Source organism: Schistocerca americana, chromosome 2 (genome assembly GCF_021461395.2).
Source record: "Schistocerca americana isolate TAMUIC-IGC-003095 chromosome 2, iqSchAmer2.1, whole genome shotgun sequence".
In the NCBI taxonomy this organism is placed as follows: domain Eukaryota; kingdom Metazoa; phylum Arthropoda; class Insecta; order Orthoptera; family Acrididae; genus Schistocerca; species Schistocerca americana.
This window is the reverse complement of record NC_060120.1, coordinates 728,846,093-728,873,954: the sequence shown is the minus strand read 5'-3', so window position 1 is coordinate 728,873,954 and position 27,862 is coordinate 728,846,093. Positions and strand designations below refer to the sequence as shown.

Sequence of the window (27,862 nt, the reverse complement as noted above, 5' to 3'; positions counted from 1 at the left end):
CTTCATCTCCCAGAACTTACTGCAACCCACATCTTTCTGAATCTGCTTAGTGTATTCATCTCTTGGTCTCCCTCTACGATTTTTAGCCTCCACGCTGCCCTCCAATGATAAATTTTTGATCCCTTGATGCCTCAGAACATGTCCTACCAACCGGTCCCTTCTTCTTGTCAAGTTGTGCCACAAACTCCTCCCCAATTCTTTTCAATACCTCCTCATTAGTTATATGATATACCCATCTAATCTTCAGCATTCTTCTGTAGCACCACATTTCGAAAGCTACTATTCTCTTCCTGTCCAAACTATTTATCGTTCACCTTTCGCTTCCATACATGGCTACACTCCATACAAATACTTTCAGAAACGACTTCCTGACACTTAAATCTATACTCGATGTTAATACATTTCTCTTCTGAAACGCTTTCCTTGCTATTGCCAGTCTACATTTTATATCATCTCTACTTCGACCATCATCAGTTATTTTGCTCCCCAAATAGCAAACCTCCTTTACTACTTTAAGTGACTCATTTCCTAATCTAATTCCCTCAGCATCACCTGACTTAATTCGACTACATTCCATTATCCTCGTTTTGCTTTTGTTAATGTTCATCTTATATGCTCCTTTCAAGACACTGTCCATTCCGTTCAACTGCTCTTCCAAGTCCTTTGCTGTCTCTGACAGAATTACAATGTCATCGGCGAACCTCAAAGTTTTTATTTCTTCTCTATGGATTTTAATACCTACTCCGAATTTTTCTTTTGCTTACTTTACTGCTTGCTCAATATACAGATTGAATAACATCGGGGATAGGCTACAACCCTGTCTCACTCCCTTCCCAATCGCTGCTTCCCTTTCATGCCCCTCGACTCTTACAACTGCCATCTGGTTTCTGTACAAATTGTAAATGGCCTTTCGCTCCCTGTATTTTACCCCTGCCACCTTTCGAATTTGAAAGAGAGTATTCCAGTCAACATTGTCAAAAGCTTTCTCTATGTCTACAAATGCTAGAAACCTAAGTTTACCTTTCCTTAATCTAAAGATAAGTCGTAGGGTCAGTATTGCCTCACGTGTTCCAACATTTCTACGGAATCCAAACTGATCTTCCCCTGAGGTCGGCTTCTACCAGTTTTTCCATTCGTCTGTAAAGAATTCGCGTTAGTATTTTGCAACTGTGACTTATTAAACTGATAGTTCGGTAATTTTCACATCTGTCAACACCTGCTTTCTTTGGAATTGGAATTATTATATTCTTCTTGAAGTCTGAGGGTATTACGCAGGTCTCATACATCTTGCTCACCAGATGGTAGAGTTTTGTCAGGACTGGCTCTCCCAAGGCCGTCAGTAGTTCAGCGGAATGTTGTCCACTCCCGGGGCCTTGTTTCGACTCAGGTTTTTCTGTGCTCTCTCAAACTCTTCACGCAGTATCGTATCTCCCATTTCATCTTCATCTACATCCTCTTCCATTTCCATAATATTGTCCTCGGGTACATAGCCCTTGTATAGACCCTCTATATACTCCTTCCACCTTTCTGCTTTCCCTTCTTTGCTTAGAACTGGGTTTCCATCTGAGTTCTTGATATTCATACAAGTGGCTTTCTTTTCTCCAACGGTCTCTTTAATTTTCCTGTAGGCAGTATCTATCTTACCCTTAGTGAGATAAACCTCTACATCTTTACATTTGTCCTCTAGCCATCCCTACTTAGCCATTTTGCTCTTCCTGTCGATCTCATTTTTGTGACGTTTGTATTCCTTTTTGCCAGGTTCATTTACTGCATTTTTATATTTTCTCCTTTCATCTATTAAATTCAATATTTCTTCTGTTACCCTAGGATTTCTACTAGCCCTCGTCTTTTTACCTACTTGATCCTCTGCTTCCTCCACTACTTCATCCCTCAGAACTACCCATTCTGCTTCTACTGTACTTCTTTGCCCCATTCCTGTCAATTGTTCCCTTATGCTCTCCCTGAAACTCTGTACAACCTCTGGTTTAGTCAGTTTATACAGGTCTCATCTCCTTAAATCCCTACCTTTTTTGGAGTTCCTTCAGTTATAATCGACAGTTCATAACCAACAGATTGTAGTCAGAGTCCACATCTGCCCCTGGAAATGTCTTACAGTTTAAAACCTGGTTCCTAAATCTCTGTCTTACCATTATATAATCTATCTGATATCTTCTAGTATCTCCAGGCATCTTCCATGTATACAACCTTCCTTTATGATTCTTGAACCAAGTGTTAGCTTTGTGAAAAATTCTACCAGGAGGCTTCCTCTTTCATTTCTTAGCCCCAATCCATATTCACCTACTACGTTTCCTTCTCTCCCTTTTCTCACTATCTAATTCCAGTCACCCATAACTATTAAATTTTCGTCTCCCTTCACTACCTAAATAATTTCTTGTATCTCATCATACATTTCATCAATTTCTTCATCATCTGCAGAGCAAGTTGGCATATGAACATGTACTACTGTAGTAGGCATGGGCTTCGTGTCTTGCGTTCACTATGCTGTTTGTAGTAGCTTACCCACACTCCTATTTTTTTTATTCATTATTAAACCTACTCCTGCATTTCCCCTATTTGATTTTCTATTTATAACCCTGTATTCACGTGACCAAAAGTCTTGTTCCTCCTGCTACCGAACTTCACGAATTCCCACTATATCTAACTTTAACCTATCCATTTTCCTTTTTAAACTTTCTAACCTACCTGCCAGATTAAGGGATCTGACATTCCACGCTCTGATATGTAGAACGCCAGTTTTCTTTCTCCTGATAACGACGTCCTCTTGAGTAGTTCCCGCCCGGAGATCTGAATGGGGGACTATTTTACCTCCGGAATATTTTACTCAAGAGGACGCCATCATAATTTAACCATACAGTAAAGCTGCATGCCCTCGGGAAAAATTACGGCTGTAGTTTCCCCTTTCTCTCAGCCGTTCGAAGTACCAGCACAGCAAGGTCGTTTTGGTTAGTGTTACAAGGCCAGATCAGTCAATCATTCAGACTGTTGCCCCTGCAAGTACTGAAAAGGCTGCTGCCCCTCTTCAGGAACCACACGTTTGTCTGGCCTCTCAACAGATACCCCTCCGTTGTGGTTGCACCTACGGTACGGCTATCTGTATCGTTGAGGCACGCAAGCCTCCCCACCAGTGGCAAGCTCCATGGTTCATGGGGGGGGGGGGGGGGGGGGGGGAATTTATTTTAGGGTTTCTTATTAGGTTACCTTTCAGCAAGGGATACGTTGTTTTGTGAGGTGATAGTGGCAACTTAACGTTTCGACACCATTCCTCAAGTTCGTGGAGGCTCGCATTACATTTGTCTTCTATAATTCTTCTTGAGTCATGCTCTTCTGGTATAGCTTCCTAGCTCTTCTTGTTTCGCATCTTAATTTCTGCAGCGCCTCTGTCCATATTAAAGGTACTCCTTTAGAGTGATCTCTGCCGATAGGTATCGTTGCCTCCATTGCTCTATGTATAGCCATTGTCAGTTCTTGCACTTTAACATCTATTCTATCTCCCAGCGATGGAGTTCTTCCCAGTTAGCTTCCTTGATCTTATATTTGGGCCTTATGCGCATGTTTTCTGTGCCGTCTTGGAATCTCCTTCCAGTGGTGGTATAGCTTTCATGTGTTTCAACCATTCCCAGAAAAGGCTATCTAAAAGTTCTTACCAAAGAACTGTTGCATGATTATTTGGCACTGAAGGTCAACTAACTAAATACTCCAACAAACATCAAGATCTCTACCACGGAAATTTTGGGATTACCGAAAGCTGAATCTCCTCCTACAGCACAAAAGAAACTAGTCATCATGGAAGATGCTGCTTCTGTGTTAGGAAGGAAAAGAGACGAGCGAGATTAGTGGCAATATGCGCAGAAAATATGTGTGCCAGAATTTTGTCGAAGCATACTTGTGCAGCGAGTGCGGTGAAAATAATAACCATCTTCGCCTTTCGACGTCGGCACAAACACCTAAATTATCTTTGTCTGTGTTGGTTTGCTGTTGATTTTGATGACGACAACAGTGTTCATTAAACTGTTCACTCTAACTCACTCTCTGCCCTACCTTCCTATTCAAAACGAATCCCACTTCTGTTATACGATTTTCTGCTGCTTTTGATATTACCCTATACTCAAATGACCAGAAATCCTTGTCATCTTTCCATTTCACTTCACTGACCCTCGCTATATCTATATTGAGCCATAGCACTTCCCTTTTCCAGATTTTCTAGCTTCCCTACCACTTTCAAACTTCTGAAATTCCACACCCCAAATAGTAGAACGTTATAATTTGGTTCGTATATTGATGCAGATAGTAATTACCTTTTTTGTACACCATACGGGTTTCGTTTTATCCAGTTAAACTGTCATTCATCTGAAAATAACACATATTTTACAATTCCATTCTGTTTAAGATCCAAAGACAACTCATTTACCGAATTATTGCCAGTGTTCTTTTCGTCATTTGTTCCCTGCGTACATTGGGATTTGCTGTTTGTTTGTACATATTGCTTGAAATATAATCTTCAGCACCGGTTTTAATCTTCCTCAGGTATTCAGTTTATGAAAACATAAAAAAAGTTGCACTAAAGTAACACAAAACACCTAACATGCTAACTTGGGGTAGACAAACCAATCACTACATTAGTTAATATCAGGGAGTCCCCTACATACCTTTGGTAAAACATAAGCTAACGCTTCATTCAGTATTACAAACTTATTGGCTACAGAATAGTAAGAAACACTACTCAGCTAATAAATTATTTACAAGACATTAAAATTTCATGAACAGCAGCACGGCTATTCTTTGATGAAGAAAGCTTGTAGCCTGTGTAGCTGTTGATATTATCATGAAACTTTTAGAAGAAAACAGTATGGTAAATCTTAAGTATTGAAGTTGGTATCTCAACGGATTTTGAATATAACTTGGATTGTTGGGTTCAGGAAGAAGTTCTATTTCTGGATTGACGTATTTCAAGAATACTATTCAAACAGTGAACCAAGTAGAAGAAACGAATGACATAGTATGCTGGTAGATGAACCTCAGAACTGATTGCAACACTCATAAAGAAATAAATCGAGTACACTAGACAACAGACCTTAAGAAAAGAATATCATTGCTACGTCTTTAATGTTTACAGGACGCCCACGACGACAGATAATACGATAAACGCAATTTCCAACCACCCCCAAAAATACAATCTGCAGTTAGATCCATGCCGCTGTATCTAAGTGGAATACCAAGGGTGTAGCTTACGCCGTTCTTCCTTTACGTAATACTCTCAGCTACACATGTATACAATGAAAGAGGAAATACTCACAGGAAAGACCGGTAAAATTCCTTTACTTGTTACCCAATGAACTACGTAAACAATGGTATTTGCTTCTTCTTCTTCTTCACATTCCGCTCTTCTGGGTATTTTCTTTTCTCACATTACAGGTGCCAAGGAAATCTTGTATTGCACGTAGTATGGGGCAGACCACCTCACGTGCGCAGCTCTTGGTCTTGCGGTAGCACTCTCGCTTCCCGCGCGAGGGGTTCCGGGTTCGATTCCCGCCGGTGTCAGGGATTTTTCACAATATTACGGTGTTAAAACTGAATTTTAGCATGAGGACTAATTTGCACGAAAGGTAATTTCACGGTTCAGTTCAGTGTATCATGCTCGTAAAGCGCCGACCAATAGGTATCACTATCCTACACAGGACAGGTAAAAATGTAAACCTAAGCGTAGCTCATAGATACGATTCTACTACTTAATAATAGACTTATGTTAGCTCACTTTGGGACTTGCCCTTTGCATTTGAATTACATGATCTCTATAACCTCTTTCACAGTTTCTTTCTTTTAAGGTCATCAGAGAAAGCGGGATGACAGCTGATGGGGAAGACTCCTACCTCTATGACATTTAGTGGTGTTTCTCAGTCTCTGTCATTCTCTTGTACCCCTTGCGACCCCGTATTACAACTCCACAGTTTCACTAACTATCAGACTAGCATTCTATTTCGTAAAAGTACTAATGTCACTCTTCAATTTTCTGTGCACCCATTTCCAAATATCCAAACGCTGTAGAGAGTACTGGAGACCCTCGTGATGCCGGCATACCTCTGTGCTTATTGACTCACTGGATTTGATACACGAGAGCCAGGAGATTAGCACAGTCACATTTTCTGTATCTTCTAAGCCAGACCACAGTCTCTCTGTCGGTCGATCTTATGAGACTGAGTGACTTTCTGTCCAGTTCCTCCACCGAGGAAGTACTGGAAGCAGGACCTGCAATTTCACTTGTTTGTCTACAAGATCCTCATCGGTCTTTGTGAAGGGTAGATCTTGACGTAGAATCGAGTCCTTCGTATGGCGCGGGTTTTTAAAATTTTTTATTACTTTTCAGTACTTGTTTTGTATGGACAATCACCGACGTACAGACAACGCAAAAAAATATGGAAAACCCATGGATCATCTTCCACGCAAAGCAACTGAGCTGTGCTGCTGCTCGTGTTGGAGCTGTTGCTAGGTTGGCATCGTTTAGTTGGTATGGTTATGGTTGTCGTCTTCTTCTTGTGTTCACTGGCGCCACTCCGTTTGCAAGCGTTATCCGTCCACTAGTGGCAGCAGCGGTGGTTATCGATATCTAGTAACGGTGTTACTACTCGTGGGGCGACGTTGTGGTGTTTCTGTGTCGTGTGAGTCGGCAGTTCGTTTGGGGACGGACGGGCAGCCAGGTACGCGCAGCGTGAGAACACGCCGGGACCACTGCACAGCATGCACAGCTGGATGGAAGGGCTGTAGTCGCGTGAGGTACAACCTCGTTGTTAACCGGACCCAGAAAGTTTGAGTTGAGTGAACCTTAATTCAAGTGGTGAAACCTCCACCATTGTGAGATCTCGCCATTTGCTTGCGTGTTGCTGCTCGCAGTGTCGCCAAGACGAAGAGGAGCGAGTGGAGCGTTTGGGGAAGGCGAATCTAATTAGTATTCCCCCACTTCTTATGATTAATTGTTGCATTCTATACGTTATTATTTGCGAAATTCAACCAGTGGTATTTTTCCTGCCTAGTGGCCGCTAACGTCCCAGTTACCTGCCCTGGAGCTTAGTGTATGTTACTGCAGTGTAGCTTTCCTCGCCTTGCCGTTGCTGTCCGGTAAGGCGTGTAGTTCAACAGCTTCCTTGATTTGTGGGCCAGGTTGTGTTTTTTATTTTTTTTCCTACTCTGGTAGTAGCGGTTCCTTTCTGATTCTGGATGCTCTAAACACTGGAGTCTGAAGACGTAATGCTGACCACTGGTTCCGGCTTGTGTGTGTTATTCCATCGTTGCATTGGTCATCGCACGTTAGGTAGATTCGGCAAATGATTATGGGTCACGCGCGTATAAACTGCCACTAGTCTGAGTTACCATCTCGTGAAGTGAATGCAACTCTTGGCTGCCTGTCTCATCGCTTGCGAAGTTGAGTTACTCACCCAGGTCGATCCTTAGAGCAACGTCTGCGGCCCCCCTCTCTTAATATGGTCAGATTTGATGACTGTTTTTAAAAAAAATATTGTAATGACTGTAATTTCAAATTTTAAGATGTTTAACTGGTTCTTAAAAGGATTGATAGTCAGGTCTTCAGCCGTGAAACAGTTTTAAATTATTACTATTGGAGCCTTCAGTCGAGGGGTTGTTGCATTTGTTGTCATTAAGGCATTCAGCCGTAAGTGTTACTTGTCTTAAAATTTTAGTTAGACAATTGTATTCTACCAGTGAGATTTTGATGATTTTTCTTTAAAAAATATTTTAATAACTGTAATTGCAAATTAAAGAAGTTAACTGGTTCTTAAAAGATTGCTATTCAGGCTTCAGCCACGAAACAGTTTTTAAATTATTACTATTGGGGCCTTTAGCCGAGGAATAGTTGAATTTGTTGTCATTAAGGCCTTCATCCTTGAGTGTTACTTGTCTTAAAATTTTAATTAGACAATTGTATTCTAGCAGTGAGCATTTGATGGGTGTTCTTTAAAAATATTTTAATAACTGTAATTGCAAGTTGAAGAAGTTAACTGGTTCTTAAAGGATTGCTATTCAGACGTTCAGCCGTTAAACAGTTTTTAAATTATAACTATTGGGGCCTTCAGACAAGAAACAGTTTGACTTTGTTGTCATTAAGGCCTTCAGCCATTGGTGTTACTTGTCTTAAAATTGCAATTAGACAACTGTATTCTATCAGTGAGATTTTGATGATTGTTCTTTTAAAAATAATTTAATAACTCCAGAATGAGATTTTCACTCTACAGCGGAGTGTGCGCTGATATGAAACTTTCTGGCAGATTAAAACTGTGTGCCCGACCGAGACTCGAACTCGGGACCTTTGCCTTTCGCGGGCAAGTGCTCTACCAACTTTTTTTTTTTTTTTTTTTTTTTTACCGAAGCACGACTCACGCCCGCTACTCACAGCTGTACTTCTGCCAGTACCTCGTCTCCTACCTTCCATCCAAACTTTACAGAAGCTCTCCTGCGTTCGTGCTTGGGTAGCTCAGTTGGTAGAGCACTTGCCCGCGAAAGGCAAAGGTCCCGAGTTCGAGTCTCGGTCGGGCACACAGTTTTAATCTGCCAGAAAATTTCAATTTAATAACTGTAAATGCTGATTGAAGTAGTTTAACTGGTTCTTAAGATTGCTGTTCAGGCCTTCAGCCGTGAAACAGTTTTAAATTATCACTATTGGCGCCTTCAGCCGAGAAAGAGTTTGAATTTATTGTCATTAAGGTCTTCAGTCGTGGTACATTTATTAGTTTATTGTCACCTTTCATTTATTGTTATTTCCAAGTAAAGTGTATGTGACTGAAAAATAAACTAACCATCAGTAATTGATTTTGGTCCACCCCACAATCCCAACCCAATCCTGCCTTCCTTGGTATCAAGTCTCAGAAACATTTACGCGGCTGTTGTTACTTTTATGTACGTCACAAATGACATGTAGCAAGAACATAGAATGAAGTAGTTCGCACGTGAAGCGATCACATTATCTTGATATAATGAATCTGCTTTTTCTAAACAAAGCACGTTAACTGCAATCTACACTTAAAGTGTCAGTGATATAACCTGCGAAAGAGACTCGAAACCTTAGAAACACTGAACTTCCTGTAGGCTTGGCTGGCAGCGCTCCTGGGCGAATTCAGTATTTCGCCTGTGTCATTCTGCAGGAAGGTGATGTGGTGAGCTCCACAACAAAAGTTGTTTCCAGTAATCGTGAAATGACGTTAGTTATGAAGAAATTTTCAAGCAAGGAGTACACATTCATACACATGTACGTCTGGTTGACGGCAACGGCGAAGCAGCGTTTCGTCTGTAGAAGGAAGTGGCTTCCAAAAATGAAACATTTTTCTGTCGGTATAAGTTTAAGAAAGGAGGGATCCCCCGTGTGATGTTACAACGAACAAGCCGCGGATCTGAGGAAAGAAGAGGGCATGCCAGGTATGGAAGAGGAAGAACCACGGGCAAGCATTTGAAACATATCAAATCGATACAGAGGACCCCGTTTTTTGTTCGGTGCACTCTAAAAGAAACAAAATACTATCCGTATCATAGGCAGGGTCTACAAAAACGTATGCCTGTAGACTCTGAAAAGCAAATTAATTTCTGATTCCTTCAGATGGATCTGACAAGCATGCATTAATGATGGCTCTTTGCCGAAGAAAGTCCTATTTCCAGATGAAGCGGCTTCTCCACATGAAGGGTTTTTCCAATGCACACGATGCTCTTATCTGGTAACAGGGGAATCCCACGCCTCAGCAGAAAGATACGCTGAAGTAGGATTACTTATGCGGCATTTCTAGTGACAAAGTAATTGATGTTTGCTTCATACGATATGACAAAGTGAAGATCCAGTAACTGAGTTCGATAAAGATTACACGAAAACCTTTATTAACTGAAATGAACACGCTATTTGCCTTCTGTTTCTTAGATTTCCTATTCCAGTTGCAGGTTTGCATTCACTAGCAGAGAGCATTGTGATGCGTCACGGAAAACTCACCTGCTATATCCACTAAACAAATTATCAAGACTCGTCGCGCACGGCTGCTTATTCAGACTGCCTGTTCGATAACTGTGCATGCAATTTCCGCCCAAAAACCGTTTTTATATACAAGAAAACTTTCATATTAATTGTTGCCTCGCCGGCCGAAGTGGTCGTGCGGTTAAAGGCGCTGCAGTCTGGAACCGCAAGACCGCTACGGTCGCAGGTTCGAATCCTGCCTCGGGCATGGATGTTTGTGATGTCCTTAGGTTAGTTAGGTTTAACTAGTTCTAAGTTCTAGGGGACTAATGACCTCAGTAGTTGAGTCCCATAGTGCTCAGAGCCATTTGAACCATTTTTTTGTTGCCTCGGCCGTCGGTGAAAAAGTCGAATTTTCCTTTGCAAATTGTCCGTACTTTCTACATGTAATATTTACGTACGCATCAAAAATAATCAATGCATATGTTACTGAGACATTGATTAGTAGCACGACAAATTATGGTTTGAGTTATATCAAGACTCATTCGTATTCGTGACCAGAAAGAGTGCGTTCTGCAGGCTGACGAAGAATATGGGGTGTGTATCAACAAACGACACATCGCTATATGAAGCGATACATATCATAGTAGCGCACGGAGAGCACATTACGGGCAGTTCATTCGTCCATCTAATTTTCAGTGTGTGCAAGATCCATTGGAGAACTTTCCCCGATGAGCTGTTATTAAACTTTATCTTCTGTCTTATGTACAGATGAGTAAACATTTGGAAGAGATGAAATGGTAGACTTTTTCAGTCATTATCGGTAGCCAGCTGAAAATCCTTATGGTACAGATCAGACTACAAACCAGAGACACTTGCCCTTCCCAATAAGTAGCAGTTCGTGTTCTATGCAAAGCAGAGATCCAAAGTATTTCAGTTGCATAATCAAAGGTGTCTTTGGTGATAGATAGCACGCTTCCCGATCTCGATTGTTTGGAGTGTCACCTAGAGCAATTGTTTATCTGGAAAACATTCAACGTAGCATTAAAGTGTGGACTCCGGAACAGTCCTTTGTAAAGATGGAACAGTCACCAGACAACTACACGCATGTGTGAAAGCGAGCGGCGAGCATTTTGAAAATGTGTTATATGTTTCTAACGTGACAAACACGTACAGTCTTCTTTCACGAACGAAGTATGTGCTACAAGTGTAACTTTTGTGTGCAGTATCCGCCTCCAGTGCTTCTTATTCCCCCTGTGTTCAAAGACTGACGGGAAGCTATAGAAATAACAGGTTCCTACTGTTCTTTCAGGCAATACGACAACGACGGTGTCCACGAGGTACGTGGTGGATAGCGTTCGTGGCCGCGATGTGGTGCGCATCGTCACCATGAAGGTCGACTTCACCGTCGCATCCATGCACATCCACCTCTACAACCTGTTCAACGGCAACAAGGTGTTAGGTGAGTCACCAATTATCTTGCTCCGAGACAACGTGATGAAAGTACTGTGTACTTCATCTGTCCACCTGTCTGTGCTTGTAAATAACAGTCATATGAAATGAGAATTGACTGATTCTACATGAAACACAAACATGTGAGAGAAAAAAAAAGTGAATGACAATTTCTCTGATGCTACTTCGATAGTTTTCCTAGCAGCTTTGGTCAGTTAACGACGTACTCATGTTATCTGTATGTTAGGTGTGCTGCATACCTATCGGGCGTTATCTTATAACGATAGCTTTATTCACGTATGCGATCAGTGTCTCACTAAAGTCCCCTAAAAGCCGGAAGTGACGAACCGTCTACAAACTGTGTGAGGATATATAAAGGACAGGGTAATCTATTGAAATTTTTGTGCTGCATGGTTGTCCTCCAGTCATTTATGTGAGAACAAACAGTATTTATAGCAAAACTGAGACTGTCAATATTTAATTGATATTTTATTCGAAAATTGTTGATTTGTAACGTGAAACAGTGGGATGTTGTGGTAAAAATAAAGAAAACAATACAGATTTACCAGATAGCGCTAGAAAACGCTATTTTCTCAACAAAAAGATAAAAAAGAACGCTGAAGAAATATGCACCAACATTGCCACAAAACTTCATCGAAATGTCGTAAAACATGTTTCTGTTATTCGTAAGCATCTTTCGCTTTTATCAGTAATAACAGGAAACTCTTGCAACTGATCACGATGAGGAAAATTCTATGGACTACAAAATAACAACAACAGCTGTATTTGTGCAATGAAGCTCTCCTTCCATCAAACGTAATTACTTTGTTTACATCATCTAGTTTTTATGACTTATAAAATGCAATTTACATTCTGCAAGGAAACATAATACACATGGACTAACACCAAATGTTGTGCGATTCTAATTATGTGCAAACAAACAACCAAACCAACAAAAACAAAGAGAAGTCATCGGCTTCCATTTTCTCTCTTAAACACTCATTTACGTTTCCTCGCCAACCCGTTGTACCAATACTACGGGTAATCCTACTATTTACTACCTCATTTATGTAGTGTACCGTAGTTTTGGTAGAGTGCAGCTCTAGTGAACTGTTCTGTGCGGATGGCGCACGACATCTCTTAAACGCAGTGACGAGGAACTTCACTTAGTTTCTGATTACAAAGAGTGGCCAGCCATCTGACCAGTGACGCTGAGCTACCACGCCGGCTCCATTCGACCATGGTGGCCGTCTGTAAGTAAATGTATTGGCAGTAATTCGTTTCAGGGCGAAGAAACAAATATTTTTTATAACTTGTTGCCACATGAACACTCATTCACCTTAAATTGTGGCATGCCGCATCTGACCAGTGAGAAGAATGTTTAATGTCCAATCCATTATTGCTTACTGCAGTGTATTATGCATTTGTCGAAATACATTCTTCCATCTTCATTTGTATGGAACTATGTTCATTTCACTCGTAGAGTTAATAACATTATTATCGTTTTGCTCAGTTCTTACAGCGCTGTGATACACAAAGCATTAAACACCACAGTTGTTAATTTGATTAAATTACTCCACTTCTGCTCTGAAGCATCAAAATCAGACTACGTATGGAACAGGAGACTACCCAGGTGCCAATATTCTGCCCATCCTGCCGGAGGTTCGAGTCCTCCCGCGGGCAGGGGTGTGCGTGTTGTTTTTAGCATGAGTTAGTTTAAGTTTTAATTTAAGTAGTGTGTAAGTCTAGGGACCAACGACCTAAGCGTTTTGGTCCCTTAGGAATTCACACACACGCATGTACCATTATTCAATAAAGACTTATCGAATAGTGCCTTACTTCTTGTTTTACGAGCTCTTGCCGTATATTCCTTCTTTCTCCGTTAATAATTAATGAAGTTGGTACCCACCAATTGAGGGATGAAACAATCAAAGCAGCGGAGGATCAAACAGGTAAATAAACAAGGCCTAGTACAAATCCTAGGATATCGTATTGAACCTAACTCATGAAAGGGATAAACACAAAAATGCAGCAAATTAGGTATGCGAAAGGGAAGCAAAACGTCTAAAAATGAGACTGACAGGAAGTGCAGAATGTCTAATCCGGAATTGCTGGATGACAAACCTAAGGATTTGGAAGCATATTTCACTACAGGAAAGGTAGATATCGCCTAAAGGAGAATGAAAGAGCTTTTTGCAGAAAACCTGTATCAATATCAAGAGGTCACATGGAAAACCAGTTCAAGGCAAAGAAGGGAAAACTGAAAGGTGAAAGAGTATGTAGATCGTCTAAATAAATGAGATGTACTTGAGGACAGAATTATAGAAAGAAGAGGACATAGACGAAGATGAAATGGATGATACACGCTGCGTGAAAAATTTGACAGAGCACTGAAAAGTCTAAGCCGAAACAATGCCTCGGAAGTAGACACCATTCCGTTAGAACTACCGATACGCGTGGCAGAGCCATTCGTGCCAAAACCCTTCCAGCTGGCGTGCAAAATGTATGAGGCAAGCGGAATAACCTCAGATTTCAATAAGAATGTAATAATTCCAATTCCAAAGAAAGCATATGCTGACAGGTATGTATATTACCAAAATTTCAGTTTAATAAGTCATGGTTGCAAAATACTAACACAAATTCTTTACTGAAGAACGGAAAAACTGGTAGAAGCCGACCTCGGGGAACATCAGTTGGGAATCCGGAGAGATTTAGGAAGATGTGAGGCAATACTTATATTAGGCAATGCTTATATTAGGAAATAGGTTGAGGAAAGGCTAACCTACGTTTATAAAATATGTAGACATAGAGATATTTTTTGGCAATTTTGACTGCAATGCTGTCTTTGAAATTCTGAAGGTAGCAGGGTAAAACAAACGGAGTGAAAGGTTATTTACAACTTGTACAGAAACCAGAAGTCAGTTACAAGATTCGATGGGCTTGTAAGGAAAGCTGTGGTTGAGAAGGGAGTGAGACAGGGTTGTAGCCTATCCCCGATGTTATTCAATCTTTACATCTACATCTACATCATACTCCGCAAGCCACCTAATGGTGTATGGCGGATGGTACTTTCGGTACCGCTATCCTGTTCCACTCGCGAATAGTGCGTGGGAAGAATGGTTGTCGGTAAGCCTTTGTATTCGCTCTAATTCCCGAATTTTTTCCTCTGCTCAATACGCGGAATGTATTGGGGAGAAGTAATATGTTGTCCGACTCCTCCTGAAAAGTGGTGTTCTGAAATTTTAATAGTAATCTCTCCGTGATGCACAACGACTCTCTTGTAACGTCTGCCAGTGAAGTTTGTTTAGCATCTCCGTAACGCTCTGTCGCCAGCTAAACGATCCCGTGACGAAACATGCCGCTCTTCTTTGGATCTTTTCTGTTTCCTCTGTCAGTCCTATCTGACAGAGATACGTGGAATCTGAGTCTATGTGTTTTATATGGTCATTCCACTTAAGGTCGCACTGGATAGTTACGCCTAAATATTTTACGACAGACGCTGTCTGCAGCTGTTTGTCATCAATAGTGTAGCTGGATAGTACATTGACCAAGCAGTGATGGAAACCAAAGAAAAATTTGGAGTAGGAATTAAGGTTTAGGGAGAAGAAATAAAACCTTTGTGGTTTGCTGAAGATACTGTAATTCTGTCAGAGACAGCAAAGGACTTGGGAGTGCAGTTGACCGGAATGGTCAGCGTCTTGAAAGAAGGAGATATGATAAGATGAATATCTAGAAAAGAAAAACGATAATGGAATGTAACAGAACTAAATCAGATAACGATGAGGGAATTAGGCAGGAAACGAGACACTTAAAGTAGTACATGAGTTGTGCTATTTGGGCAATAGCAAGAAAAGAGTTTCTGAATATTTAAGTCTTTTCTGAAGGCAGTTGTATGGATTGTAGCAATGTATGGAAGTGAAAAATGGACGATAAACAGACAATAGAAAATAGAAGCTTTTAAAATGTGGTTCGATAGAAGAATTCTGAAGTTTTGTAGGGTAGATCGTGTAACTAATAAGGAGGTACTGAACAGAAATGGGTATAAAAGAGATTTTTGGTAGATCTTGACTAAAAAAAAATGATCGGTTAACAGAAAACCAAACTTTAGTACCAGAGGTAAGTGTGAAGGTTAGAAATTGGAGACCAAGAGATAAATACAGTAGGCAGAGTCAAAAGGATGTCGATTGCAGTAGTGTGCTTGCACTAGTTATTTGGAGATGAAGAGGCTTGCACAGGTCAGAGTAGCATAGAGAGCCGCATCAAAACAAATTCCCTTCGACAACCCAGATATAGATTTTTCCCTGGTTTCACCTGATATCTTCCGGAAAGTAGTTGTAAGATCCCTTTAAAAAGGACACGACCGATTTCCTGTACCTTCCATGGGCAGTTGTAGAATGTTTTTTGTCCCCAACGACATCGTCCGCGACAGACCAATCATTCCTTGACTGTCTGGCTTGTTTTCCATCATCTGTAGCAGGTAGCAAACGAGATAATGAAACTGTGGCAGTGCTAAGAGGTTAACCTTCGCGACTTTAAGTTGTTCTTCCACTCCTTTTTTTCATCTGCGTTGAACAACATTGACAATAGTAACACTCGGTGGTAACAAAACTAAGTAGAGACGTTGTTTTGATTGTAGCGCCCCACATCCGTCGTGATGTTCCAGCGTTCGGTGCTCTTCGTGTATATACTCCTTGTCAGTACCAAAGAAAGTGCAACAATATTGTTGATGGTTTTTAATTAGCAAAGACAAAGTTGTACCTTGCGGCAGGAATAAATTGACAGAGTTTCTTCAGCTGACACATAGGAAATATATAGCTGTAATATAGGACAACACAATTATTAATTACCAACGAACTAGGGTAAGGTGTCTTAAAACTAATAAAGCCAAAACTCCCATAAAATGGTACAAACAGTATATTCATAAGAGTGACATACCTATCACGAATGTTCCTACTGTTATTTATGCTGACACTGTTTAGGAATAGTTAGTCATAATTTATTATTCCATTAGAAATTGTACTCTGGAGATAAGAAAGTAATTATGACAAAAAGCATTTTCAGACCGAAAATAAATCTACACACAGTTCTAGAACATTTGTCACATTTACCCAGATGTAGACTGTGTATTATCAAATTTGTTTACAGAAACAGAAAACTGTGCTCTATCTGCCGAATTATTCATAGCTGTCACGTTTGTTATATGAAGATAATTATTAAGCAATTATTAAGAAATATAATGCTTAAATATGATACGCTCCATTCTAAAATACTCTGTGCATCGGAATTAAAGGATCACTTTTCTAAAACCTGCAGTTGGCTCCCATTTTGACATCTAAGTTCGAAATTTGTTTCAAAGATGCTTATAACCGTCCTCTGTAATGGCCACCCTACGATGTCACTCTCGTGTTCGGCGACGTTTCAAACATCACAGTGTCAGCACATGCGGAAAAATGGCACAAAATCCAAAGAGATTCTGGTCGTATGTGAAGAATGCTAGCAGCAAGATACAGTCAATGCCTTCTCTGCGCGATAGCAATGCTTCCAAAGCAGAGTTACTAAACACACCCTTCCAAAATGCCTTCACAAAAGAAGACGAAGTAAATATTCCAAAATTCGAATCAAGAACAGCTGCAAACATGAGTAACGTAGAAGCAGGTACCTTCGGAGTAGCGAAGCAACTCACATCACTTAATCAAAACAAGTCTTCTGGTCCAGACTGTATACCAGTTAGGTTCCTTTCAGAGTATGCCGATACAATAACTCCATACTTAACAATCATGTACAACCGTTCGCTCGACGAAAAATACGTATCCAAAGAGTGGAAAGCTGCACAGATCACATCGATGTTCAAGAAAGATAGTAGGAGTAATCCACTATATTACAGGCCCATATCATTAACGTCGATATGCAGGAGAATTTTGGAACATACATTGTGTTCGAACATTATGAATTATCTCGAAGAAAATGGTCTATTGACCCACAGTCAACATGGGTTTAGAAAATATCGTTCTTGTGAAACACAAACTAGGTTTTTACCCACACAAGGTGTTGAGTGCTATTGACAAGGGATGTTGAATTGATTCCGTATTTCTGGATTTCCGGAAGGCTTTTGACACTGTAGCACACAAGCGGCTTGTAGTGAAATTGCGTGCTTATGTGTCTCAGTTATATGACTGGATTCGTGATTTCCTGTCAGAGAGATCACAGTTCGTAGTAAATGACGAAAAGTCATAGGTTAAAACACAAGTGATTTCTGGTGTTCCCCAAGGTAGTTTTATAGACCCTTTGCTGTTGCTTATCTATAAAAACATTTGCGAGACAATCTGAGCAGCCGTCTTAGGCTGCTTTCAGATGACGTTGTCGATTATCGACTAGTAAAGTCATCAAAAGATAAAAACAAATTGCAAAACGATTTAGAAAAAAATATCTGTATGATGCGAAAACTGGCAATTGACCTTAAATAACGAAAAGTGTGAGGTCATCCACATGAGTGCTAAAAGGAGTCCGTTAAACTTAGTTTACACGAGAAATCAGTCAAATCTAAAGGCCATAAAATCAACTAAATATCTTGGAATTACAATTACGAACAACTTGAAATGGAAGGAAGACACAGAAAACGTTGGGGAGAAGGCTAACCAAAGACTGCGTTTTATTGGCAGGACACTTAGAAAATGTAACAGATCTACTAAGTAAACTGCCTACACTACGGTTCTCCGTCCTCTTTGAGAATACTGCTGCACGGTGTGGGATCCTTATCAGATAGGATTGAGGGAATGCATCGAAAAAGTTCAAAGAAGGGCAGCACGTTTTCTATTGTGGCGAAATAGAGGAGAGAGTGTCACTGAAATGATACGGGATTTGAGATGGACATCATTAAAACAAAGGCGTTTTTCGTTGCGGAGGAATCTTCTCACGAAAGTCCTATCATCAGCTTTCTCCTCTGAATACGAAAATATTTTGTTGACACCGACCTTCATAGGGAGAAACGAGCACCATGACAAAATAAGGGAAATCAGAGCTCGTACGGAAATATATAGGTGTTCGTTTTTTACGCGCTATACGATATTGGAATAATAGAGAATTGTGAAGGTGGTTCGATGAACCCTCTGCCGGGCGCTTAAATGTGATTAGCAAAGTATCCATGTAGATGTACATGTAGGTGTAGAAAGGCCACGGTTCAAGCCGTGAACTGTAAGCCGGGTTAATGAAGTCACATTGGCACCAAAATTCACCACAATTCTGTCACACGATCAGATCATCACAGCACCTCTTACCCGCATTTCACCCCTTCTTTTAACTTGTCTGCAATGGAAGTCACAACCGTGGCAGCCAGCGTTGAAATCACGCGGTTTTCTTATGGGTGGTCGAGGAAAACATTTCAGATGCATCGCCGCTCAGAATCGACACGGAAAGACCTCAGGAGGTGCATGAAAGGCGTCAATGAAATCACCCCTTCCCTTGGGTCGATGATTCCCACACATTTCGCTGTCGAAAACGACAGTTCGCTGTGCAATGAGCAACAGGAAGATGTTCTTGACAACCTTGCACACTACTTATACCGTCTGAGCTTTCAACCGTTTTCTAATGACATTGCGGGGCTGCATCTCCATTGAACGTGATCGCACACTTCTGTAGCGCAGCGTGACCGCAGTTTTTGCTCTCTTGTACAGGATGGAACCACTGGTGACCATTCAAAGCCATTCGATGAAATCTGAACATAATTCGAAGATCAAAAGGTACTTATAATTTATCAACCTTCCTCTTTTTCCCCCCCTACTGTGGAGCAATCACGCGACAGTGCACCATTAACATGTGCTTGAATAAAACAGCAAAGGTTCTCTCTAAGAATTACACCCCCCCCCCCCCCCTCTCATCCACCTCCGCAGTTTGCCAATATCTTTGGTGTGACCAACGCACATTCGTTGAGCATGTTAGAAACGTATATTCATAAACTTCGACACGAATTCAGCCTGGTTGGTCCAGCGCCTAAGAGTTAGTCAACCACTTAGACACTTATTTGGCGGGGCTTAGCTATCATTGCGGGTCTAGAGCTGTCGTCAGGCTGAATTGGTGTCGAAATTCCTGACAGGTACATTTCTAACGTGCTCAACGAAGTTGTGTGTGTGGCACCGAGATTGTTGCTGATCTGGGGGATCTTACAGGACAGGAGCATTTGCTGTTTTATTCCTGCACATGTTAATGTTGCACTCTCATGTGATCACGCTATGGGGGAGGGGGGGGGGGAAGGGAAATGTGGATGCAGCCCCATAACGTCCTTAGACAACACTGCCGAAGCTGTCAGCAGTGCCAGAGGTTATCCAGACCATCTTCATTTTGGTCATCGCAGTACGAACTGTCGTTTTCGACCACGAAGTGTGTGGAAATCAACGCCCCAGGGAAAGAAGTGATTTCATTGACGCCCTTTATGCCACCAGCTGGGCAATTTTCGTGTCGATTAGCGGCGGTGTGTCTCAAATGTGTTCCATGGCCCCCCACAACAAAATCGTGATTTCGACGCTTGGTGTCGCTGTTCTGACCTCCATCGCAGAGACGTCAAAAGAAGGGACGAAATTTAGATAAGAGGGTTACGACGGCCTTACCATCATGTGAGACGCTCACAGTGGCATTGAGGAGAATTGTGGTGAAATCTGATGTCAATGTGACTTTGTTAACCCACCTTGCAGTTCGCACGAACCTTTGAGGTGTGGCCCTTTTTCGAATGTCTGAAGCGTCACCGGGCCCTTCAGTGTCACTGCAGGGCGCCACACTTTGCGCTATGTCAGAGGTATGTTGTTGGCACCTTTGAGCGAAATTTCGTCATAATGGGAGGCAATCACGGGGTTTGAAAAAGTGATACTTTAATTATGTTGCACAGTGTGTGATATAGTTACTGCCTAGCCACAAGGTACACAGCAGTGTACCAAGGATTGCTGCCCTTCCTACGCCAGCGACAACAACCACTGGGTACCGCAATTCCTGCAGTAAACTCATTGGAGAAAAAGAAATCCTCCAGAGGCCAGAAGCAGGATAGCCAGAAAGTTATGCCTGTGATCAAAGCTGTGGCAAGTACGCAAAAAGAAAGGAAACTGAGGAGACTGATTCTGATTCCGGCATCTGTCTGACAGCAACATGGATAATGTCGATTTCTTTGAAGAATCCACACCAGTTGGTATTGTAATGACAAACACAGTACATGCACGTGGAGGAGACTATATCTTGACTAAATTTTGAGGGCAAATTGGAATTTATACAGCTGCATATACATCTGCACGATATAAAAAGTACTGGAAAATGACCTAGAAGTTATGGCCCTATATGCTGTGGACAAGAGGAAAATAATTTTTAACAATGAAAATGACATTTCTCTTATTAAAATACAAAGGAATTACAGCCATTGGCTGCTAGCGAGCATTGATCGAAAGTGATGGTGAAAGTTGAAAATTTGTGCCAGATCGGGATTCGAGGCGAGGTCCCTTGGTCCGACCACTGAGTCATCCTGACAAAATGGTTACTGCATCTGCAGAGACTACCTTAGCACGCCTCCCGTCAGACCCAAATTCTCAAGTTATCCACACACTACTAACGTAGTGTTAGGAAACGTCCCCTTAGAAAACTTTTACTGTGCTGATAAACCTCTTACATTATTTGATTTTCAAACAGCTGAGAAGAACTGAACGTACTCAGACATTTCGCTCTTTACCTATTCTGATCAACACTAAACTGACACACAATATTTTTAGCGCAACGTAATCTGACTTTCAATAATCCCTACAAAAGAATGGCCCTGCTAACATTAACCTATACCTTTCACAAATCACTTACCTCACAAAAATCTTCGTTACTCTATCTACTGCAATACAGCGAGCGACACTACTGCCAGCTTAATAAAAGATTCAAACTACTGAAGGCACTAACTACTGATAGGCATAGTTAGCAAATGAAAGATCTTGGTAGAGAACAAACAATGTATTTACCTTAATAGTGTTCAAAAGTCATAATATATATATCAGTTCATGACATCCAGTCTTACAAATTTACTGTCTCAGATGGACACACGTCCAGATCATCCGCTCTCAAAACTCCGCCATTTCTCTCCCCACATCCACCACTGCTGGCGGCTCACCTCCAACTGCGCAACGCTATGCGCTGTTAACAGCCAACTGCCCAACACTATAATAGGAAATATTCCAACAATGCCCCAGACTGCACACAGCACAGCCAGTGATTTTCATTCAGAGCGCTACATGGTGTTACCAACATAAAAACCTAAACAGCCTACTTACAGTGTCTTGTCCACTATTCTCATTACTCGCGGCATTTCGCCGATTCCCGTGAGAGTTCGAGCAAGGTGTGCTTCCGCACTGAAGAGATCGTTGGCCGTCTCGCCTTAATTATACACGTATGTAGTGTGGTAGTGTGTGGAGAAGTTGAGAAATTGGGCCTGACGCCAGGCATGCCAGGGTAGTCCGTGCAGTTGCACTGACCACTATGTCCGGATGGCTCTTCTCCCGTCGGAGGTTCGAGTCCTCCCTTGGATATGGATGTGTGTGTTGTCCTTAGCGTAAGTTAGTTTAAGTTAAATTACATAGTATGTAAACCCAGGGACCGATGACTTCAGCAGTTTGGTCCCAGGCAGAGCTTACCATAAATTTCCAAATTGCCGGCACGGTAGCTCAGCGTGTTCGGTCAGGTGGCTGCTTGCCCTCCGTAATAAAATTAAAAAAAAAAAAAAACTGTGTAAATGAAACAACGATCAACTTGAACGAATGTCATCTGATGTCCGCCCAGGCCAAACGCAACGAACAGTACCGAACAAAATGAAAAAAAAAGAAAAACAGATGGCTCAGTGGTCAGAGCTTCTGCCTATAAAGCAGTAGACCCGGGTTCAAAACCCCGTCCGCCACAAAATTTATATTTCACCCATGAATTTCAGTCAATTCCCACTTGCAGTCAATGTCTGTAATTCCTTTGTATCTCAATTCATAATGGCTGGTGGATCAAAATAGTGTCTGTTCTTTTGGACGTGTCTGAAAGAACAGAACCACATACATATTTTTGTCCTATTAATAATAGTGATGTAACAGGAAAACTGCCAAACTCTCAAATTTCTACTGAGGTGGGAAATATCAAACGAGTAATCTGCTTTGTGTTCAACGGTCCTGTTGATGTTCTTGAAAAGAAAAAAAGACAGTGTTCCCCTTTCATGCATCTCTTATTTCTGCATTAGTGTCACTATATTAAATATAATTGAAAAAACTTCTTACTCTTTACTGGTTGGCTTTATACTGTTAAAAATAGGAGAAACTACTAAATAAATTTCTTTAGTTCACTCCAACACACCTTTTAAGCCATAAATGTCTTAGAAACATACCCCACAGAAAAATCGTACTTATTCATATGTATCGTTTTGTCTACTCTGAGTTTCATTTACAAGACATTAACATTCTACACTCCTGGAAATTGAAATAAGAACACCGTGAATTCATTGTCCCAGGAAGGGGAAACTTTATTGACACATTCCTGGGGTCAGATACATCACATGATCACACTGACAGAACCACAGGCACATAGACACAGGCAACAGAGCATGCACAATGTCGGCACTAGTACAGTGTATATCCACCTTTCGCAGCAATGCAGGCTGCTATTCTCCCATGGAGACGATCGTAGACATTCTGGATGTAGTCCTGTGGAACGGCTTGCCATGCCAGTTCCACCTGGCGCCTCAGATGGACCAGCGTTCGTGCTGGACGTGCAGACCGCGTGAGACGACGCTTCATCCAGTCCCAAACATGCTCAATGGGGGACAGATCCGGAGATCTTGCTGGCCAGGGTAGTTGACTTACACCTTCTAGAGCACGTTGGGTGGCACGGGATACATGCGGACGTGCATTGTCCTGTTGGAACAGCAAGTTCCCTTGCCGGTCTAGGAATGGTAGAACGATGGGTTCGATGACGGTTTGGATGTACCGCGTACTATTCAGTGTCCCCTCGACGATCACCAGTGGTGTACGGCCAGTGTAGGAGATCGCTCCCCACACCATGATGCCGGGTGTTGGCCCTGTGTGCCTCGGTCGTATGCAGTCCTGATTGTGGCGCTCACCTGCACGGCGCCAAACACGCATACGACCATCATTGGCACCAAGGCAGAAGCGACTCTCATCGCTGAAGACGACACGTCTCCATTCGTCCCTCCATTCACGCCTGTCGCGACACCACTGGAGGCGGGCTGCACGATGTTGGGGCGTGAGCGGAAGACGGCCTAACGGTGTGCGGGACCGTAGCCCAGCTTCATGGAGACGGTTGCGAATGGTCCTCGCCGATACCCCAGGAGCAACAGTGTCCCTAATTTGCTGGGAAGTGGCGGTGCGGTCCCCTACGGCACTGCGTAGGATCCTACGGTCTTGGCGTGCATCCGTGCGTCGCTGCGGTCCGGTGCCAGGTCGACGGGCACGTGCACCTTCCGCTGACCACTGGCGACAACATCGATGTACTGTGGAGACCTCACGCCCCACGTGTTGAGCAATTCGGCGGTACGTCCACCCGGCCTCCCGCATGCCCACTATACGCCCTCGCTCAAAGTCCGTCAGCTGCACATACGGTTCACGTCCACGCTGTCGCGGCATGCTACCAGTGTTAAAGACTGCGATGGAACTCCGTATGCCCCGGCAAACTGGCTGACACTGACGGCGGCGGTGCACAAATGCTGCGCAGCTAGCGCCATTCGACGGCCAACACCGCGGTTCCTGGTGTGTCCGCTGTGCCGTGCGTGTGATCATTGCTTGTACAGCCCTCTCGCAGTGTCCGGAGCAAGTATGGTGGGTCTGACACACCGGTGTCAATGTGTTCTTTTTTCCATTTCCAGGAGTGTATCTTCAGTGTACATTACAATACTGCACCAGAATCATAATTTGAACAGGGCGTATCATATTTAAGAATTTCAGTTCAAAAATGATACACTTTCGCTTATTTTTTCTAGTCTCCTTTAGTAACTTTAAAGAATTAGACACAGTGCATTTTAAAACAGCTTGTATTCTCTAACATTTACAATTTTTTATCAACAGTTACTCTTTTTCTTTAAAAATACAGACAGATTTGTGATTTAGTATCATATTTAGGTCACCTTACCCTGCCTTCTCTTTAGGTTGTGTTTTGTCTTGGTGCACAGTCACCACAAATGTGCCCACTTAGCCTCATGCGCGTATGACTTAGTACGTGCTCGCCGAGAACAAGCCTCTCACACTCTTTTATTTGCGTTATCGCTATGCTGTTTTACAGAGAGATGCAAAAAATCTTGCTCTCCGGCTTAGAGGTCGCGTAGTTACGCATCACCGGCTTGTTGCAGGGCACACGCTGAACACGTTCCTCAACAAGAACGGGCAGGAGGTGCTGGCGGATTTGGAGGAACCCTTGGGCGAAGCTCTCAGCGAGGTGTTCATCGACCTCGTCAACCAGATCTTCACCCACATCCCGCTCGACATCTGGCTGCCCTCTGGCGGGAGACGATAGCTGCAGTGGACGCCGACGATGCGGCCGTTTAATCCCGAATCGTCGTTAGCCAATTCAACCACCATGGCCATACTTAACATTTACTTTTCAGCAGGCGGTAGTTTGTGACGAACAGTTGCTTTTCTTTCTAGTTCGTTTGCCATGCAACATCGCTCGTGGTTGAAAAAGGCCGAGAATTATTAATCTCTTATTCTTGTTTGTCTTTTCATTGTAATTCATATGCAAAACTCAACTGCACTGATCAGCCAGAACATTATGAACACCTACATAATAGCCGGTATGTATACCTTTACAACGGATAACAGCTGCAACGCATGGTGGCATGGAAGCAATGAGGCTTTGGTAGATCGATGGATAGAGTTGGCACCACATCTGCACACACAAGTCACCCAATTCCCGTGAATTCCTGGGAGGGGGACGATAAGCTCTGATGCCATGTTCAGTCACATCTCAGATCTGGCGAGTTGGGGGCCAGCACATCTGTTTGAACCCACCACTGTGGTCCTCGAATCACTCCATCACACTGCCGGCCTTCTGACATGGCGCATTATCTTTCTGAAAAATGCCATTGCCGTGGGGAAACATGGTCGTCTTTAAGGGGTGTACGTTGTCTGCAACTGGTGTACGATACTCCCTGGCCGTCATGGTACCTTGAACGTGCCCCACTGGACCCATGAACGCCCACGCCCAGAGCATAAAAGAGCCGCCGCCTCTTTGCCTCCGTCCAGCAGTACAGGTGTCAAGGAGCTATTTCTCTGGAAGACGACGGATTCACGCCGTTCCATCAGAATTGTGAAGAAGGTATGGAATTCATCAGGCCATGCAACACTCTGCCACTGCGCCATCGTCCAGTGCCGATGGTCACGTGCCCATGTCAGTCGTAGTTGCCGACGTCGCGGTGTAACTTTGGCACTTTCATGGGTCGTCGGCTGCGGAGACCCATCGTTAGGAGTGTTCTGTGCACTGTGTGTTCAGACATACTTTTACTCTGCCCAGCATTAAAGTCTGGTGTTAGTTCCGCCACCTGTCCTGTTTTACCAGTCTGCCCAGCATACGATGTCCAACATATGTAATGAGGGGTGGCCGTCCAACCCCATGACGTCTGGAAGCTGTTTCACCTTCACCACAGCATTCCTCGAAGCCTGACAAGTCGTGCAGTTTCCGAAGTGCTTATTGCGAGCCTAAGGGGCCTTCACAGTCTGCATTCGCTCAAACTCAGATAGATGGCGCGTCTTCTCCATTCTACACACTGACAGCACGCTCACTGATACCACATGCACCATACGTATGATCGACTAGCAGTAGCTCCTTAGAGGTGAAGCTGCTGTAGCCTGAACGGGTCTATATAGGTAGTACGTCGGTGGTCATAGTGTTCTGGCTGATCAGAGTACACCCTGTGTGGATTTAATTTTACGCTTTGGTTGCGACATCTGGAACGGATCTCGTATTGACTGATGTACAGAAGACTTATTCACATGATTGTTTGAGACTGTTCGCTGCAGATTACCGTCCAGCCACTGGTAAAGTTTATAGGTGTTGAATATGGCTTCCACCTATGCTGTGAGATACTGCAACTATGCAGTGGGTATCTTCTTTGCAAAGATGCCTACACAAACGTCGTCCCATTTGAACGATAAGTGATACCACATTTCTTCGTTCGGTCTGAAATATTTTTACCACGAAATAATCAGAGAATTCACGCTACCAAGGAGAAGAGTCTTACAATTAGTTGTACCATGAAGAAGCTTGGTGATAATCGTTTCCACATCAATCATTGAATATTGTGTATTTCTGAAGCAAAACGTTACGAAAAGCTGTTTTACCTTTTTGAGGAAATACGTAATGAGCATTTTGCTAAAGCGTTTGAAATCATTGGTTCAATATTACTATCACATCGCCACATTACCCATGCACACATTTACGCCTATAGCCCCTAAGTCCCGTAAATGATAATATAAAATACGTACCAAAGAGCTTTCTTTATCCTTTCACACTTGCAATAACTGTAAACGGATGAAGCATAGGAAAAAGAATTATTCATACATGACTGTTCCTGTTGTAATAATGTTTTCATTTACTAGTTGTACGTCATACACGAGTATGTCATATGTAAATAAATGAGTACTGTAAATTTTCAATAAAAATTTACTATTAAGATTTTACCTTTAGATTTTGACCACTGATGATGTTTTACATAATCAGGAGTTTGGATGACCGAACGTGTCCAGCGAGGTGAAGAGTTCCCGTGTATACCCAGTACATGCGGGATGTACTCTAATATGGCATCAGAGATCATTTTAAAAAATACGAAATGTTTATTGAGTCATTTGAGACGATTCCCTTCGCAACGGTTTTTAAATTCATATTCTCCGGCAAAGTAATTTATAATTTCCTCAGGATATAATGGATTTCGTTTGTTTTATAGTGCATGTTTACCTCATGGTAAGCTAAAGTTTTTTAGCATTTTAAAGCCAAATATCTTAGTTCTGTCATATTCCTTAGAATGACTCCTGCTGTTAGACTGCCAGAGGAAGCATAATAGACCTCTAATTACTTCCTCCTCCTTTGTCTGCAATGGCGTCCCTCTCACTGCATAACCTTGAGGTACTTGCTGTCTTTGTAGTTGGTGTTATGTAAATATTGTGATACTCAGCCGACTTATTACCCGCTTGCAGATCTTAGAGATACCTGGAGTAGCACCACAGAAACAACTTACTTATTTGCAGAGACAATAAAACCAATGCAGTGCAAAAGGACGGGATCTTTTTAAAAGGGCGTTAGCCATCTATAACATCACATATTATGACATGTATGGTTAGTAATAAATCACTTGTTTTGACGATACAGCGCGTACCAATCGAAACACAAAGACAAATTAGCTAAAGTTCTACAATGAAGTCAGACTATCAGAGTAGCTGGAACTAATACACTCACGAGTGACTG

At 42.3% G+C, this 27,862-nt stretch overlaps 1 protein-coding gene across 1 annotated transcript in view; it reads left to right on the top strand.

Moving 5' to 3' along the window:
* The window catches only part of LOC124594385 (protein takeout-like), a 97,688-nt gene extending 71,730 nt beyond the window's left edge, over nucleotides 1-25,958 (top strand). The window contains exons 5-6 of the mRNA XM_047132753.1: nucleotides 11,271-11,420; nucleotides 24,756-25,958. Coding sequence (XP_046988709.1) covers nucleotides 11,271-11,420; nucleotides 24,756-24,919 — 314 coding nt within the window. The 3' untranslated portion in view covers nucleotides 24,920-25,958. The remainder of the gene's footprint in view (nucleotides 1-11,270; nucleotides 11,421-24,755) is intronic.
* The last annotated feature ends 1,904 nt before the right edge of the window (nucleotides 25,959-27,862 follow it).